This window comes from Salvelinus namaycush, chromosome 37 (assembly GCF_016432855.1).
Source record: "Salvelinus namaycush isolate Seneca chromosome 37, SaNama_1.0, whole genome shotgun sequence".
NCBI classification, from domain to species: domain Eukaryota; kingdom Metazoa; phylum Chordata; class Actinopteri; order Salmoniformes; family Salmonidae; genus Salvelinus; species Salvelinus namaycush.
In genome coordinates, this window is record NC_052343.1 from 6,102,419 (window position 1) to 6,121,559 (window position 19,141).

The following is a 19,141-nucleotide window of genomic DNA, read 5'->3' on the forward strand; positions in this document are numbered from 1 at the left end:
TCCTCCCCTCATCACTACCATCCACGTCTTTCCTGCCTTTCTCTACTTTCCTCTGGCCCTGTCCCTCCCCCTCTCCTTCTCAAAAATAACTACGGCGTACCATGGCGCTTTGCGCAAATCACAACTCTGTCTACGTGGCGCTGCACATCTCTCTTATTCACTCTCTTTTCTCATTCTTCTATTTGACCTCTCCTGTTGCAGGCATCGGGGCTTCTGCAGGATCTGCGTCCGGACTCATAACCTCTTACGATGTTTTGTATTATACCGGGGTCCGTGCATACTTTAGCGAGGAGTGGGAGAAAGCTGCGGAGCTGCTCGAAAAGTCGATGTCTACCCGGGAGGCTCTATTTCGGACCCGACGGCAGTGCCATGAAGAATGTGTGCCAGCGGGACATGAGAGGCTACCAAAACTGGGTATGTGTGTGTTTACTGTGTTGTATGTGTTCGGTTCATAGGGTATGTGTGATAGAGAGTATGTCTCTCGGTCTCCACCTGTGTGTACTCTGTGCATGCATGAAATATATTAAATCACATGTTTCTGTTTGCCACTTACATTCACAGCTTGCATTAGGGCCTAGATTATCTCCCAGGAGTCAGTGGGGACCCTATCTATGGTCATTCGTGCAAGACAGTCCTGGTATGGTACATTCCAGTAATGTAGCATCTCTGCTGTGTGTGTGTGTGTGTGTGTGTGTGTGTGTGTGTGTGTGTGTGTGTGTGTGTGTGTGTGTGTGTGTGTCCTCAGACACAGAGAAAGGGAATGTGTGGGACCTATGGGCAGTGGACTGGGTCCAGCGGCGGGCTGAGTGTGTGCGGTTCTGTTTGGGACGGGCTGTCACTCCCGCAGGACAGCTTCCCGTGTCTGCCGACATCGAGTACGAGTTTAGCACCCGGAACCCCTATAACTTCCTGCAGGTGGTCTACTGGAAGGTAACTGTTACCATACTCACCTGCTGTTTCATTATGTTCCTGTGCATATGCGTGGCTGGCAGTTGAATTATAGCTCTGAAGTGCTAATTGCATGTTAAAGCAATTACATAGGTTATTCCACTGGTCGTTAGTTACTCTGGTATAAGGCATATATGATGTAATGTGCCAGCTCCCTTTACTACATACTGTAGCGACAATATCCTACAACTACAGCTGTGGTCTTCGTGCACTCTAGGTCATCTGGACTTTAAACTTTTCTTCTTCATCGTCTACCTCCTCCTGTTATTTTTTCCTCCTCCCCTCTTTCTCCTCCTCTACGTCTTCTACCTCGTTCTCGCTCTCTTTTCCCCTCCTCTCCTGCCTTCTGCTCTTCCTCCCTCTTTTCATCTTTTACCTCGTTCTCTATCAACTTTCTCTCCTCTCTTCTCTTCTTCCTCAGCTAGGGAAAGTACAGAAGGCGGCGTCAGCAGCACACACGTTCTTCGTGGCCAACCCCAGTCACCTGGAGATGAGGAACAACATTGAGAAGTATAGACGGATGGAGGGAGTAACAGAGGACGCATTCCAGGATAGAGAGATGGAGACAGAGAAACACTGGGTAATAAAAAAACAGTGGGAGAGGAGGGTTGGTGTGTCTGAGATATTTTCAAATAAATGGTAGATTGGATGCATAAATAAGTAGAAGTATTATTTGTTGTAAGAAATATTCTTTGATTCCCACATGTGGCCTGAGGGTTCAAATTCCTCTCTGTGTGCTTCACCTTAAGTACCTAACCAATCATAAAAGCCTTTTGGGCTCACACAGTAACCTCTGCATGCACCCACAGCATTCCTGATAACATGTTACTAATGGAGTGTACTATAAATGAGAATACGTCATGTGGACTTCACTGGACTTTTGATATCGCTAAAGCCTAACAGTAAAAACAAAAATGCAGTTAATTTCACTGCTTTGTTTTGCTTGTCTCCAGCTAGTCTTCATGCTTTCCATACTTACTATGCCCATTGGGAGTATAGGCCATCGACAACTCCTCTCCATCGCACTCTGTTCTTGATGTTTACCAATTATAGCCAACCTTTCCAGCTAACATTCCTCCCTCCTCTTACCCCTAACCTCCATTCCTCTATTAACCACAGGCCCTGTACGACTCCGCCCTCACCTCTGAGGCCTCCTCTGATTGGACGCACGCTGTGGAGAAATGGATGGATTGTGTGAACGAGACACTGAGACAGACTGATGAGTGCAGGGCGCAGTGTGAGGTCGCCTCACAGCGGCTCCCTGAGAACAGAGGAGAGGACGGAATGGACGGGGTGTTTGAGAAGGCTGCAGGTGAGAAAAACATGTTTGTTTGTTAAAAATTTATATTTTTAAGGGTTTTATATATCCTTATTGAGATAGGACAGTGACGAGGACAGAAAAAGTACGAGAGATTGTGAGTCAGAAGGGCATGGGTCGGATTTGAACCCATGCGGACATTGGAAGCTGGGTTGCACATGTGGCACTAACCACTGGACCACACAGGTCACAGGAAAAACATGTTTGTGTTCATGAAGCTGGTTGTCTATGCAGGGCTATAGCTCATTCATTGCTAGTAGGCTGAAAATGTCACGCAGTGCATATTTTGTTTGGTCCAAAACAAAGCAAAGATTGTAATTCGTTTTACATGTATAGGATAGTTGTTCTACTATTTTATTCTTATGCTATTCTCTCCTTTTCTAATTTTTCCTTCTACTTATCGTGTGATTTTTATCTCCTGTCCTCCAGCACTCTCCCTCTCCCTCCTGTCCTGCCAGCAGGCCTGTGTGACTCAGGTGGCGACGCGACCCGGAAGGATTTCAGCCCAGGAGGACTTACTACCCACACAGTTGGAGCATCTACACATCGCACAGTTCAAAGGTTAGACAGGGGAACGGTCATATCTGACGTTACAGTAATGACCACATGATGACGCGAACGACAATTATGATGGTAACTCTGCTTCTACTGCAGCTGATGATACTGGCCTGACTATTGCACCTGTAATAAATGTATTATTTCAAAAAGGCTCTGGTGTTTCATACAGGAGTTGACATATCTAATGAACAATCAAAGCCCATCTCCCTCCCTCTCTCTCTCTCTCTCTCTCTCTCTCACCTATTTCCCGCAGCGGGCGATCTAGGAGGAGCGGTGCGTTCTCTGCGGTCTCTCCTCCTGTTCTACCCCTCAGACAAAGACTCCCTCAGTAACCTGGAGCTCTACACAGAGACACTGGGGGGTGACACTGAGGCACATGGGACAAAGCCCTCCCAGGTACTAATGGTTCTCAGCCTAAAATCAATAACCCCTAGCCTGGCCCACTAGGGAGGTTTCATTTTATAAACGACACTCCTCAAATTTGATAGATACATTATTGTATCTTACTCTACTGTGAAGACCAGTATATTGGTTTTCTCTGTAGGCATCACTCTTTTAATTAAATTAAAATGTGTATATATATGTATGTATATGTGTGTATATATATATATATATATATATATATATATATATATATATATGTATATGTGTGTATATATATATATGTATGTATGTATGTATGTATGTATGTATGTATGTATGTATGTGTGTGTGTGTGTGTGTGTGTGTGTGTGTGTGTGTGTGTGTGTGTGTATATATATGTGTATATATATTGGTCGCATACACATATTTAGCAGATGTTATTGCGGGTGTAGGGACATACTTTAGGTCCTAGCTCCAACAGTGCAGTAGTATTTAACAATTCACAACAATACACACAAATCGAAAAGTAAAAGAATGGAATTAAGAAATATCTAAAATTAGGACGAGCAATGTTGTAGTGACATTGACTAGAATACAGTATATACATATGAAATGAGTAAAACAGTATGTAAACATTATGTTATTGCAGGTGTAGGGACATATATATATATATATTGATAAAATATATATTTATTAAAGTGACCATTGATTCCATGTCTATGTACATCGGGCAGCAGCCTCTAAGGTGCGTCTAAGCCTCAGTCTCTGTCTTTATATTCTCAGGAGATAGCCAGGTATGTGAGCCGCTCACTGCAGGAGAAAAAGCTACTCTACTTCGGAATGGAAAACCTCAACTTCAATTTCACCGACCCGGTATGATAAAGTTGTTTATTGATTATCGCTGGATCTGGTTTGGCTCAGAGCCATAAAGTAGCTACTGTATATCTGGGCTATATATGGATCTGATTTGGTCACTCACATTTACTTTCAAACTGAACAATCCTCCCCTATAGGATCTCTGGACTCCAGAGGAGGTTGTTCCTGAGTTGCTGAGAGACACATGGAGGTAAGAGGAAAAGTTAAGGAGGAAGTTACTGCAAAAGAGGACGGGAGTGTGGAGAGAAAGGGCTTTGAAGTGCTATTGGGCGGTTGAAAGCCATTTCCTTTCTGATTTCCAGAGCAGAAAAGGAAGTGCTGAATGAGAAATTGAAGGCGGGAGAGAAAGAGTTGGAGATGGACGATAGTGGGTTCTATGCAGGTAAGGATAAACATTGGTGTTTGGCATGTTACAAGCACACATTGATGGATTGGTAATGACAAAAAACATCATTGGCTCGGGTCTCGGGATTGGGAAACAATAATCTGATAAATGTGATTTGATTTAAATGTGTGTTTGCGTGTGTGTGTGTGTGTGTGTGTGGACCCTCTTCCTGTGTCTCACTCACACCTCCGCTCTGTTCCATCCCCCAGGGGGTCCTGTTCCTCAGGTTGGTGTCACCATCAGCATGGACGACAATTCTTTAAATGGAACTAATCGCGTCGTGCTGGACGGAGTTCTAGATCAGAAGGAATGCGACACAGTACTGCGCCTAGCGACCGTAAGCTTGCATATTATTTGCTCAGAAAACAAGACTCCCTCAGACTCCCTTTTAATGAGCCCTGTCCCTTTGGTGTTTCCCATTTGATGGGAAATAATAGCTGAAACTGCAATATAGTGAAAATCACACCGAGCCTATCAATGGCCATTTAAACTCAGTTTTTCACAATTCCTGACATTTAATCCTAGTAAAAATTCGCTGTCTTAGGTCAGTTAGGATCACCACTTAATTTTAAGAATGTGAAATGTCAGAATAATAGTAGAGAGAAAGATTTATTTCAGCTTTTATTTTTTTCATCACATTCCCAGTGGATCAGAAGTTTACATACACTCAATTGGTATTTGGTAGCATTGCCTTTGTTTAACTTGGGTCAAACGTTTCGGGTAGCCTTCCACAAGCCTCTCACTATAAGTTGGGTGAATTTTGGCCCATTCCTCCTGACAGAGCTGGTGTAACTGAGTCAGGTTTGTAGGCCTCCTTGCTCTCACACGCTTTTTCAGTTCTGCCCACAAATTTTCTATAGGATTGAGGTCAGGGCTTTGTGATGGCCACTCCAATACCTTGACTTTGTTGTCTTTAAGCCATTTTGCCACAACTTTGGAAGTATGCTTGGGGTCATTGTACATTTGGAAGACCCATTTGCGACCAAGCTTTAACTTCCTGACTGATGTCTTGAAATGTTGCTTCAATATATCCACATAATTTTCCTACCTCATGATGCCATCTATTTTGTGAAGGGCACCAGTCCCTCCTGCAGCATAGCACCCCCACAACATGATGCACCCCCGCGCTTCACGGTTGGAATGGTGTTGTTCGACTTGCAAGCCTCCCCCTTTTTCCTCCAAACATAACGATGATCATTATGGCCAAACAGTTTTATTTTTGTTTCATTCAACCAGTGGACATTTCTCCAAAAAGTACAATCTTTGTCCCCATGTGCAGTTGCAAACTGTAGTCTGGCTTTTTTATGGCAGTTTTGGAGCAGTGGCTTCTTCCTTGCTGAGCGGCCTTTCAGGTTATGTCGATATAGGACACGTTTTACTGTGGATATAGATACTTTTGTACCGGTTTCCTCCAGCATCTTCACAAGGTCCTTTGCTGTTGTTCTTTGATTGATTTTCACTGTTCACACCAAAGTACGTTCATCCCTAGGAGACAGAACGCGTCTCCTTCCTGAGCGGTATGAATGCTGCGTGGTCCCATGGTGTTTATACTTGTGTACTATTTTGTACTAGTTTGTACAGATGAAGTACATCAGTGTGTCTAGTTTGAGAAACAGATGCCTCACAAGTCCTCAACTGGCAGCTTCATTAAATAGTACCCGCAAAACACCAGTCTCAACTTCAACAGTGAAGAGGTGACTCCAGGATGCTGGCCTTCTAGGCAGAGTTGCAAAGAAAAAGCCAAATCTCAGACTGACCAATAAAAATAAAATATTAAGATGGGCAAAAGAACACGGATACTGGACAGAGGAACTCTGCCTAGAAGGCCAGCATCCCGGAGTTGCCTCTTCACTGTTGACGTTGAGAAGCTTCCAGTTGAGGACTCGTGAGGCATCTGTTTCTCAAACTAGACACACTGATGTACTTGTCCTCTTGCTCAGTTGTGCACCGGGGCCTCCCACTCCTCTTTCTATTTTGCTTAGAGCCAGTTTGCGCTGTTCTGTGAAGGGAGTAGTACACAGCATTGTACGAGATCTTCAGTTTCTTGACAATGTCTCGCATGGAATAGCCTTAATTTCTCAGAACAAGAATAGACTGACGAGTTTCAGAAGAAAGGTCTTTGTCTCTGGCCATTTTGAGCCTGTAATCGAACCCACAAATGCTGATGCTCCAGATACTCAACTTGTCTAATGAAGGCTAGTTTTATTGATTCTTTAATTAGAACAACAGTTTTCAGCTGTGCTAACATAATTGCAAAAGGGTTTTCTACTGATCAATTAGCCTTTTAAAATGATAAACTTGGATTAGCTAACACAATGTGCCATTGGAACACAGGAGTGATGGTTGCTGGTAGTGGGCCTCTGTACGCCTATGTAGATATTCCATTAAGAATCAGCCATTTCCAGCTACAATAGTCATTTACAACATTAAATATCTACACTGTATTTCTGATCAATTTGATGTTATTTTAATGGGCAAAAAAATTGCTTTTCTTTCAAAAACAAGGACATTTCTAAGTGACCTTAAAGTTTTGAACGGTAGTGTGTATACACTTTATGAATTCAGGCCCTGATTTTTATGGTTCTTAGGGATATGAGCATGGGGTGGATTTGGAATTCAGCAATAGCAGAAGTATTCCAACAGGGCTTTAAGCTCATATCCTCCATGATGACTTCCTGTGTTGTCTCTGACAGGCAGCTGCGTCCACTGGGGACGGTTACCGGGGGCGACGGTCCCCACACACACCCCATGAGAAGTTTGAGGGCCTGACTGTCCTCAGAGCTGTCAAGGTGAGAACGATGCATCTCGAGATTAAGTCTATCCGTCTGTCTGTCTGTCTGTCGATCTCTCTGTCTCACATGGCCACATAGCTAATGAACAGTTGAACACTTGTCTGGTCTGCAGTTGGCTCAGGACGGCATGGTGAACCAATCAGACGCTAAGCTGCTGCATGAGATGGGGGAGAGGGTGAGAACCCTTTTGCACTCCTACTTCAGGAGCCCCTCAGGACTCCATTTCTCCTACACACATCTAGTGTGCCGTAGCGCCATCACAGGTATGGTCCACTCAAGCAATGCCCTCTATTTCTTGGAATGATGGTTCCAAAAATGTTTGGTTTCACGTCTTCATATTTCATGTTCATTTCCATCTGTTCTGTTGATTCCATTATGTATTACATTTGTGGGTCTCAATGCAAAATGGCGCAAAGCTTTCCTATTCAAATAGGGTTAAGGCCTCTAGATTTTGTCACGCTTTTCCCATTTATAGTGTAACCCAATAGCTAACCCTTGACTTGTATCAGGTGTCTTATCTGCTTTGTGCTATGTCACCCGTTGTGTTACCTGGGTCGTGTTCATTAGGGCACACAATGGGAAACTGTCTTAAACGTTTTGCAACGGAAAACTAAAATGAGTGTTTCTTATTGAACAACTCCAGGTAGTCCCTCCCTATTTCAGTCCATTTTCTTCCATTTGGTGCCTAATGAACATGGCCCTCTTGTGTTGTGTGTCCTGTCCAGGGGACCAGGAGGGGAGACTGGACCTGTCTCACCCTGTTCATGTGGACAACTGTCTACTGGAACCTGAGACCAGACAGTGCTGGAGAGAACCACCTGCCTTTACACACAGAGACCTGAGGTACACACACACTCATACATGCGCACCCACACGCACAAGCTGGCAGGACGCACAAACACACACACGCAGACTGGCAAAACACATGCACACACACAGGAGCATGCAGATGTCTGCACTGTGCATGCGCAGACATGTAATTACACGTAAAAAAAAACACACACAAGACTTGGTAGTTGAGCTATACAATACCACATACACTCCCATGTGTATGCAATTGGACAGTGAAACTAAAATGGTACATTTGGCTCTATACTCCAGCAGTTTGGATTTGAGATCAATTGTTTCATATGAGGCGACAGTACAGAATGTAACTGTTTATTTGAGGGTATTTTCATACATATCTGTTTTGCCATTTACAAATGAAAGCACTTTATGTATTTTGTCCCCCCAGTGTGAAGAAGTCATAAATATTTGGAGAAATTCACTTACAGCCTATCAGAGTAGTCAAAAGTTTAGTATTTGGTCCCATATTTCTTGCACACAATGACTACATCAAACATGTGACTTTACAAACTCGTTGGATGCATTTGCAGTTTGTTTTGATTGTGTTAAGTTTTGCACAATAGTAACTGAATGGTGATTGGAGTTTTATTTTCTTCTAAGTGAATAGATAAGATGTTTCTGAAAACTTTAATTAATCCTGATAATGGCAAGATTAAGAAAAATCATTCATGAATCATGAATAATTATGAGTGAGGTGACGTTCAGAGGCTAACAACAAAACATGCTAACCTCTCACCATTACATATAATAGGGGAGGTTAGCATTTTTGTGGGGGTATGATCTATATTCATGATTGTGGGGTTATGAACATCATTATTCATGATTCATTCATGATTGTCCGTAATCATGGTAGCATCCACATTAATGTAGAACTGTTCAGAAACATCTTCTATATTTATTTACAATGCAATTGACAATGCAAATATAATCCGAAACACAACCAAAACAAATTGCATCCAACAAGTTTGTATAGTCACAAGATTGACGAAGTCATTGCGTGCTAGGAATATGGAACCAAATACTACACTTTTGACTGCTTGAGTACGCTATAGGTAAATACAGTGCATTCGGAAAGTATTCAGACCCCTTCCCTTTTTCCACATTTTGTTATGTTAGTCTTATTCTTAAATAGATTTTTTTTTAAACATGTTTTTCTCATATATATATATATATATTTATTATTATTATATATTTTTTAAATACCTTATTTACATAAGTATTCAGACACAAAGACACTTGAAATTGAGCTCAGGTGCATCCTGTTTCCATTGATCATCCTTGAGATGTTTCTACAACTTGGAGTCCATCTGTGGTAAATTCAATTGATTGGACATGATTTGGAATGGCACACACCTGTCTATATAAGGTCCCACAGTTGACAGTGCATGTCAGCAAAAACCAAGCCATGAGGTTGAAGGAATTGGATTGTGTCGAGGCACAGATCTGGGGAAGGGTACCAAAACATTATTGTAGCATTGAAGGTCCCCAAGAACACAGTGGCCTCCATCATTCTTAAATAGAATACGTTTGGAACCAGCAAGACTCTTCGTAGAGATGGCCGCCTGTCCAAATTGAGCAATCGGGGGAGAAGGGCCTTGGTCAGGGAGGTGACCAAGAACCTGATGGTTACTCTGACAGAGCTCCAGAGTTCCTCTGTGATTTCAGGCAGGAGGGTGTGAGGAAATAATGTGATGTGCCTCTGGCAGTGTGTTATATAGCACCACTACGTTTGTTGACTAAGCAATACAGATGGCAACTGACAACTTTGACTAGACTTGTTGTTAAATGCCGACTAAGACCATGTCTGATTCCATTCCAGCGCTGTGCTCTATCTGAACGATGACTTTGACGGTGGGGAGTTCTTCTTCACAGACAGGGATGCCAAGACTGTCACAGTAAGTCACTTGACATTTAAAACTCAAGTAGAACACTTTACACTGGCTGATCTTCACATGAACTTTGACCTATGCCCCGCCGGCCCCACCGTGACCCGGTCATCACTATCTGGCCATGCTAGAAAGGATGGAAGCACAGCTTTCTAACGTATGCAATTCAAACCTTAACCCGTTCAGTAACTGTACACCTAATATTTGCCCTAACGCTAAATTAAGAACAAATAGTTTGTGTTGTGTGTACTTAGTAAGTTCTGATGATATTGCCTCTTCTATCTATTCTAGCATGGCCCTTATAGAGGCTACCCTTTCTGATGCTCTCTCTTTCTCTCTCTCTTTCTCTCTCTCTCTTTCTTTCTTTCTTTCTTTCTTTCTTTCTTTCTTTCTTTCTTTCTTTCTTTCTTTCTTTCTTTCTTTCTTTCTTTCTTTCTGTAGGCCCGGGTGAAACCCACCTGTGGTCGACTGGTGGGGTTCTCCTCCGGTCCTGTCAACCCCCATGGTGTGACCGCGGTGACCGCTGGCCGCAGGTGTGCACTGGCCCTCTGGTTCACCAAGGAGAAGCACCACAGGGATATGGTGAGAACTGTTATTGGATTGGTTGCTCTATATAAGCCTGGCCCAGATCAGATATGTTTGGCATGACAATAACCATAGGAGTTGGCAAGACAGCACAAACAGATCTGGGACCAGGCTAACGCTATAATGCTATAGAGTAAAAAAAAAAAAAAAGGGATAGAGTTAAAAAAAAGGGGAGGACCGACTGCTCGCTAGATGGTAATGTGGGCTGGCGGCCATCTTGGTAGGGAAGTGAAGTTGAAATTGGTTAGTGTTGCCCCTAACCATTTTTTAAAATAAATGTATTGTATTAATGGTTAGGTAGGCGACGCTGATCCTAGATCAGTGGTTAAGGTGAACTTCTACCACAAGCGGTGAAGTTACAAAAGTGACTGCAAGGTTATTGTTCATAGCAACGTACTGTACATAGCAACCAGATCAGCTGCAGACAAACAAACAGAACATACATGCAAATGTAATGGTTGTTTCTTTCTCATTTTTCACATCTAGCGCTGACAATTTTAAAGCTATTTTCCCTATGCTAATTAACTTTTTGTTTAGATAGCGCTTTTGAAGAATAAGTCAACGTCAGCTCGGGTTGGTAGTCAAATAACATGTGACAATAGGCACTTTTTTATTTTACCGTTGGTCGGTTTATTAATGATCTATAATTTTAAGGTTGAACTTGAGGAAAGTTCCGGCACAATTTTCCCTAGATTTTAAAGGAGCACTTCTGTTTCTTACCCAGCTAGCCTGGATTTTGTCTGATCACGGCCGTGGCGTGAACACTTCACCTCACATTACTGTACCTTCTGTGCCTCATGCAGGAGAGGGAGGAGGCCGAGGCCCTGTGGGCTGCGGATGGACAGAGTGTGACGAAAGGAGGAGAAGTAAAAGAGGAGGGAAGAGAGGGCACCGCTGCCCCTGCTCGGAGTGGTAGAAGCGGAAGCCAGTCGTCGAGGAGTAGAGGGAGGGGCAGGGTGACGGGGGGAAAGGACGAGCTGTGATGAGCTGCTGTGATGGATTTAAAGACTGAACCACCCACGCTGAACAGCGGGGTAGTCCTGTTCACCTCCCCGTCCTACTTGGTGGACCATCCCGGTCCAGCCACCAGTCCCCTCTCCCAAAAGACCATAAACTCTTCTCTATTTTTACACCAGGCTTTTCAATCCCTACCCACGCTCTTTCACTTCTTTTCCTCTCTCTGTCTCTCTCTGTCTGAGACCATTTATGAAAGAAGGTATTTTTGTCCATCTTTCTCGCTCTCTCTTCCTCCCTCAGTCTTTCTCTTTGAGACTGTGTTGTGTGATTGTGTGTCTTTCCACCCCCTTCGTTGACAATTGACAATCAGTCCATTTGTGTTACAGTGTATGCCTTAGTGTTTGCTATGTAATAACTGTTACATACCTGCTGGAGAAAAGTAAAAGGAATTTAATAAAAGTTATTCAAAATGGTGGAGAGGGAGTGAGAATGAAAAAGCCCTTGTTGCAGATATAGACAAAAAGCCATAGCTGAGGTCCTTCTGAAGTGGCATCTTCCCTCTGTCTGAAAGAGGTATAAGTGGGAGAGAGACTGACTGCCGTTTTTAACTTGAGCACCAGCGCTCGACAAGAAGTTGCCCTCCCGCTATTGGGCCACCTTTGCAAATGTTTTGTTGTCTGAGTGAGCGAAATGCTGTACATTTAAGATGACTCGATGTATTCAGAAAGATGCGACGTTGCGGATTATAATAAATACAGCTTTTGAAGTCATACAAGCAAGCCAAATACCCATATGGTCCAAATGTGCACTTCACATTTCCAAATCCTAAAACTCATGTCAACGTTTATGATCACTGTTTGATGTACAGTTACAAGATGACATGGCATCATACCCTGGGTTGTTCTGTACAGAATGATCTTATGTTTGTTTATTGTTAAGACAATTTGCTGCGGCACACGCACCTGAATGTACTCTTGACTCCTTTCTATGCGCACCAAAATTACGATCTGTTTCTCTGAATTGCCTTGTGAAAGCCTAATACTAAGATCGTACAAAACTCAGCAAGTCATGTTGTCAATAGAACAAGCTTTCAAATCATGCTCACCTGAACCAGATTGCGATTTAAAATGGACCGTTTTTGGATTGCGTAAAAAACACACCAGTAATTGTGTGATGGCTGTGACGCAGGGTTGTGTTCCAAACAAAACAACCACAAGGGTGCTTGCTTTAGTTCCTCGACGGCACAGCTAGGAAAGTATTTTCCAGGAATATCTTATAATACGTATCTAGAGTATGCGGCCGGTGAAAAGTACAGTAAATGTCAAATACGCATAAACTCAACAGTGTAATGTTTCAATCCAGTCTCGTGTCAGTTGAACTGTTGCGTACTCACCTTTGGTCTAATAATTTCCCCATTATCTACAAACTGTTCCCTTTCAATTGCTACCATGTGTAACAGTATAACTTTATGGCGTCCCCTCGCCCCGGGCACGAACCTGGGACCCTCTGCACACATCAACAACAGTCACCCACGAAGCGTCGTTACCCATCGCTCCACAAAGGCCGCAGCCCTTGCAGAGCAAAGGGAAACACTACTTCTAGGTTTCAGAGCAAGTGACGTAACTGATTGAAACGCTATTAGCGCGTACCCGCTAACTAGCTAGCCATTTCACATCCGTTACACTCACCCCCCTTTCAACCTCCTCCTTTTCCGCAGCAACCAGTGATCCGGGTCAACAGCATCAATGTAACAGTATAACTTTAAACCGTCCCCTCGCCCATACCCGGGCGCGAACCAGGGACCTTCTGCACATATCAACAACAGTCACCCACGAAGCATCGTTACCCATCGCTCCACAAAAGCCGCCACCCTTGCAGAGCAAGGGGAAACACTACTTCTAGGTTTCAGAGCAAGTGACGTAACTGATTGAAACGCTATTAGCGCGTACCCGCTAACTAGCTAGCCATTTCACATCCGTTACACATGGTTATGCATATGGTTTTCATAGTTGTTCTGGAAGAAACATTTCAATGTAGTCCTATCCATATAGGCCAATTCCCACGAGTGTAAAGGGTTAAAACGTCAACTGCATGTGACTAGAGAGAGAGTGAGTGAGACTGAGGGAGAAAGAGAGGGAGGTTGAGATAATAGGTGTGGATTCGTAGAGTCCATTAACCCGATTACCTCAGTGCCAGGCTGCCCTTGAACTGTGTGGAGATGAAGACCATAAAACCAAGAGAGGGTAAATGTGTGAGTGTCAGAGATGGAGGGGAGGTAGAGAGATGCAGAGGAGGGGAAGGGAGGAGAGAGGTAGACAGATAAGGAGAAAGAGATGTCACACCTGTTTAGGGACTAGAGCATGCAGTACAGAAACACTGACATAGAAAGGGAAAGACAAAGAGGGAGGGGAGATAGACAAAGCTCTGCAATGCACAAAAAACTGATGCTACGGAGAGAGAGGGAGAGACGGAGAGAGAGGTATGCAGAAGGGGGGAAAGATAGAAAGAGAGATTACCGTTAATCCCTCGTAAATGAGTGCATTTGTTTATGATGTTTACGAAATCTCCCGTTTAGAATATGGAATCATAATCCAACTAGAATTCATTTCATAATTTACATCCAGTCTGACACACTCACTCCCATCTTCTTCCCCATTTATATCTCCCACCCTTCTCCCCCGTCACGGCCAGTCAAGCACTGTTTATGACCCATATTAACTCTCTCACTCCCCCCCGTGTGATAATCTGCGGGTGCTGCAGAATTGGGTCGACTGGCCTGTTAATGGACTCCTGGTTTTAACCGCTTCCATCCCTTAGCCTCCCCTCTCCAGCCGCTGCATTCCCTAAAAGGCTCAGTTAATCTGTGTTTAAGAAGGCGTACATCTATATCATGTATTGTCACACTGTCACCCCACTATCTAGCGTCAAATTATGTGTCTATGTGTGTATACAAGGGATGTACTGTATATCGGCTGTACTTTATCTTTTGAATATCACACTATTAGTAATCAATCCAAATCATTTTTGATATAACGTCATGGGTCAGGTAGTAAAAACAACACCACCATATCATTTAAATGCGTAAAGGAACACGTCATTTCAATGTGTTGAATCATTTTCTTTATAGTTTGATGTGATAGTGTTTTCCACAGATATATTACTGTTGTATTTCTATGGTGTTTCCTCTAATTGAGTAAGGATCCACATCCATATTACATACAGTATATACACTAAGTGTACAAAACATTAGGAACACCTCCTCTTTCCATGACATGGACTGACCAGGTGAATCCAGGTGAAATGTTGCTTGTTAAATGCACTTCAATCAGTGTAGATGAAGGGGAGGAGACAGGACAAAGAAGGATTTTTAAGCCTTGAGACTTTGGATTTTGTATTTGTGCCATTCAGAGAGTGAATGGGCAAGACTAAATATTTAAGTACCTTTGAACGGGGTAAGGTAGTAGGTGCTAGGCACACCGGTTTGTGTCAAGAACTGCAATGGTGCTGTTTTTTTTAACGCTCAACAGTTTCCCGGTGTGTATCAAAATGGTCCACCAGGAGGACATCCAGCCAACTTGACAAAACTGCGAGAAGCATTGGAGTCAACATGGGCCAGCATCCTTGTGGAACGCTTTCGACAGCTTGTAGCGTCCATGCCCTGACGAATTGAGGCTTTTCTGGGGGGGTGGGGGGGGGGGGGGTTGTTAATATTAGGAAGGTGTTGTTAATGTTTTGTACACTCAGTGTATACACATGTCAATATCCATATATCCTTTTCAGTGTGTCCTATTAAGATTTAAGCAGACATTAGCTACTGTAAGGCCAGTTTGATTGAACCCTTTTTGATACTGCATACTGTCAAGTCGAGTGATCCTGTCATATCAATGTTGGTTACTGCCAACACACCATAGAAGCACATTGGTCAAAGGTGACAATTAAAGACATGCATACAAGTAGCGCAACGACTGACCGAGACAGGGTAGTCTAGTATTAGATAGTCTTTCACTTCAGTGTCTTCCCAGGTTGTTTGTTGATGGCTGATTCCTCTGGCTGTGTGATTTGACATTTAATCCCATCCTCCCCTTTCCCTTTGTTTAAGACTTGGGGAGAGGGACAGTAGGCTGCTAATGGCTGTAGTATTATAATTCTGCTGTATAGCATCACAGAGCAACAGAAGGCTCAGTGCTCTGTCCTTGCTGTCACATCCCTACTGCAGCCAAAAGCTGCTCTGCAGGCTCACTGCTGGCACGTATAGCTTAGCTGAATGTGCGAGACCAATAGAGACGACCACACAAGCTTAATAGATTGTAATTCTCGGCCTCACGCTGGTTCTCTCACATGCCCCGCCGTACCTCTTGCTCTCCAGCTCCCTTTCTCTCTCACGTTCTCTCTGTCTCTCCCCTGAATCCAGCGTCAGCGCTGTCAGAAAAAGGAGAGTGTCTGTTCGCTCAATGAGTCCTGTTGCTATTTGACCATGCGAGAGAGGGTGGAAGTACTGGGTTAATACTAACTATCCATGTGAAGATAAGTTCAGAAAGTCAAAGGGCAATGTGGTGAAACTTCTCTGTCCCTTTTTCGCTCTGCCTGTCTCGCTTACTCGCTGTGTTTGTTTCCTCTCTCTCTCTCACACACACCCCCAGACACTCTTTCTGTCTATCTCCTTTTTACTGTGTCTCACTTTTAGCAAGTTGCCTTTTTTATGCATATTTTTGAACGGTATAATGTAGCTCATTGAGGCCATGAAAAGTGGCACATGTAAAAGTGCCGTAAATACAGTATTATGGACCACACCTATGAACCATGGTACGAGCCTGTGAAAGAGAATGTCCTTCTCAGAGGACAATCAAATCTACTCTATTCTTACCCATGTGGCTTTGTAGCAAACGTGTATCTTCATCAGGTCATAGTTAGGCAGGTTGAGGTGCTGGCCTTAGGAGTTCATACATGCAGGTGTACTAGAGTAACTTCTCTTCCCTGGCCTGCGATGTGTCGCCAATGTCCCCATCTCTCTGTCTCTGTCTGTGCTACTGGCTTTTCTAATATTAGACTTTTCTCAAGTTTACAAAACACTGAAGCCCCCTGCCAGTCACATGCTTTCACACCACACCATAAAAAGCCATGTCCAGGAGTGAATGTTATATTTTATTTTTATTAATGCAGGACCGGTTCCTGTCTTTTGACCCCATGACACGATTGCCCACCTTGTTTGGTGTGCTTTGCTTGCCTCCCTCTCTCTCTCTCTCTCTCCCCTATGTCTCCCACTCTCTCTCTGTTTCTCCCTCCCTCTCTCTCCTTGTCTTTCTTTCTCTTTCTTTCTTTCTTTCTTTCTTTCTATATCCCTCTCTCTCTGTTACTCACTCTCTTTTCTTTCTCTGTCTCTCTCTCTCACGCCCCCGCCCGCCCGCCCGCCCGCCCGCCCACCCACCCTCTCTCTCTCTCTCTCTCTCTCTCTCTCTCTCTCTCTCTCTCTCTCTCTCTCTCTCTCTCTCTCTCTCTCTCTCTCTCTCTCTCTCTCTCTCTCTCTCTCTCTGTCCATCGCTGGATTTATCCCCTCATCCCTGATCTTTCTTCATCCGCTCCAATCCGCATCTGTTCCTCACAGGAGAGAGAGTGAGAGAGAGAGAGAGAGAGAGAGAGTGTGTGAGAGAGAGAGAGAGCAAGAGAGTGGAATATCCATTCTGTGTGGGACAGGAAAACTGAATAAAAAACATCTAGTAACAGAAGAGGGGTAAACATATGACAACCAAACGGAGGGACCCTGAAAAGTGAGAACAGGTTAAGAAACCCACTGGAGAACTTCCTTATTTGGTGAGTAGGCAGCCATACATGTTTATTTTACACCTCAATTGTTGTTTTCTTTATTTATAGTTTTTGATTGGATATGTGAATAGATGTGTAAGTGAAACCCTCTGGTCACAGTAGCGCTGTATATGGAGCTCTTGGTTGAAACAGATTTGTACTTTTTTGTCATTTAGCAGACACTTATCCAGAGCGACTTACAGGAGCAATTTGGGTAAGTGCCTTGCTCAAGGGCACATCAACATATCTTTTACCTATTCGGCTCGGGGATGAAAACCAGTGACCTTTCGGTTACTGGACCAATGCTCTTAACCTTTTACTGCAGTGGGCTAAATCAGGGTCACCCAGAGTGATTCTTGGTAGTCTTAAACAAATCTACTTTGAAACAAAAGTATACACCTCATACACATGGTTTAAAAAAAATAAGACATCTGTACCATGTCAGATATAAAGTTGAAATGTATTACATTTTGAGTTTGCATCCCAATATTACACTTTATATACGTCACAGAAGACTGAAACATAACAGCACTGTTTGACATAGAAACACTGGATCGTCATCAGGTTTTTTGACATCATCTTTATCAATGATGAAATGATGAAAAATATTAGTAATACTCCAGCCATGAGGCCAAAGAGGGCACTTTTGGTAATTAACTGCAGAAAAGGGCTACCCGCTAGGCTGCCTGCTGCCGCCAGATTAGTTTGGGGAGTGTAGAAGTACTTTTAGTTCTGGATTGAGTGTGTCCTGATTTTCTCATATAATCAAAGCGAGTGGATCTGTGGGATAAGTATCCATTTCATTTGATAGCACTATGACGAGGGTGCCGTTTAATGGCGACAAATAACAGTTTATCGATACTGTAAAATCTATGAATCCATTTTCTTCTCTATAACATGGTAGGGAATTTAATTGAAAAAGTATGGAAGCATGGCAGCATGGTCGAATCCTTGGAGATCACATGGAGAAACAACACTAACTTGGATTGGATATGTTTAATTGAATGTTTTACATTTTTATCATAAGGATTTACGTATGATTTCTATATTATAATGCATGTAATATTGCTATTGCACTACTAATGCAATACTCTGCTTACAGATCATCTTAAAGGATAACATTCATTCATATCTTCTAAGTGGATTTTTTCCCTATTGACAGACAGTTTACACATGCAGCCCAATTCTCATATTTTTTCCACTAATTGGTCTTGACCAATCACATCAGATCTTTTTTTTTTCCAGAGCTGATGTGATTGGTAAAAAAGACCAATTAGTGGGAAAACAACATCCGAATTGGGCTGCCTGTCTAAACGCAGTCCATTTGAATGATCACATCCTTTGTTTAAGTGTTTGTTTGTTTTCTAAGAGCATTGTACAGTGTTTCCTCTGATACATCCATTTTGGAATACATTTGATTCTCTGCCGGGGGTATCACTAGCGTTGTGGGTGTCTAGTTGGCATAGGTGCTGAAACGTGGTACTTTGTGTTAGACCCTTTCATAGCACGGAAATACAGTTCAAGGCATCGTCGTTCAAATCAAAACTAAAGTGTCTTGCTACAAATTGGAAAGAGTTCTTTAGTCCCGTTCTGAGAAAGGTCTGTTTTTAGTGCTAAATTCTCACTAAGGTTTGGCCACCGGTCACCGTTAATGTTTTTTTCAATATGCCTAATAGTACGTGACACAATACTAATGGTGTGTCAATAGTGAAAAGGTGAAACATTTACAGCGAGAAAACAATATCTGACTTACTCATTCCTACAATCACTAGTTCAAGTTCATTGCCCATTTTATACAGAAAACACCCATCTCACCCTGTCTTAGATT

The 19,141-nt window shown here is 43.1% G+C and overlaps 1 protein-coding gene across 1 annotated transcript; it reads left to right on the forward strand.

The window, feature by feature from the left end:
* The first annotated feature begins 39 nt into the window (after positions 1 to 39).
* Positions 40 to 11,989, forward strand: LOC120031264 (prolyl 3-hydroxylase 3-like). The gene is made up of 16 exons (XM_038976941.1): positions 40 to 414; positions 746 to 930; positions 1,370 to 1,528; positions 2,068 to 2,260; positions 2,696 to 2,827; positions 3,078 to 3,220; positions 3,971 to 4,060; positions 4,201 to 4,253; positions 4,366 to 4,445; positions 4,658 to 4,785; positions 7,142 to 7,237; positions 7,353 to 7,503; positions 7,966 to 8,083; positions 9,906 to 9,981; positions 10,414 to 10,554; positions 11,361 to 11,989. The coding sequence occupies exons 1-16, from the start codon at positions 102 to 104 to the stop codon at positions 11,538 to 11,540; spliced, it is 2,238 nt and encodes a 745-aa protein (XP_038832869.1). The 5' UTR covers positions 40 to 101; the 3' UTR covers positions 11,541 to 11,989.
* Positions 11,990 to 19,141: the final 7,152 nt, after the last annotated feature.

What these genes read in the sequence shown, in the direction of transcription:
- LOC120031264 (XM_038976941.1), top strand. Translation starts at nt 102, where the DNA reads ATGGCGCTTTGCGCAAATCACAACTCTGTCTACGTGGCGCTGCACATC. An exon ending in ATGGGACAAAGCCCTCCCAG is followed by an intron (nt 3,221 to 3,970) that starts GTACTAATGGTT and finishes TTATATTCTCAG; the next exon opens with GAGATAGCCAGGTATGTGAG. An exon ending in AGAAGCACCACAGGGATATG is followed by an intron (nt 10,555 to 11,360) that starts GTGAGAACTGTT and finishes TGCCTCATGCAG; the next exon opens with GAGAGGGAGGAGGCCGAGGC.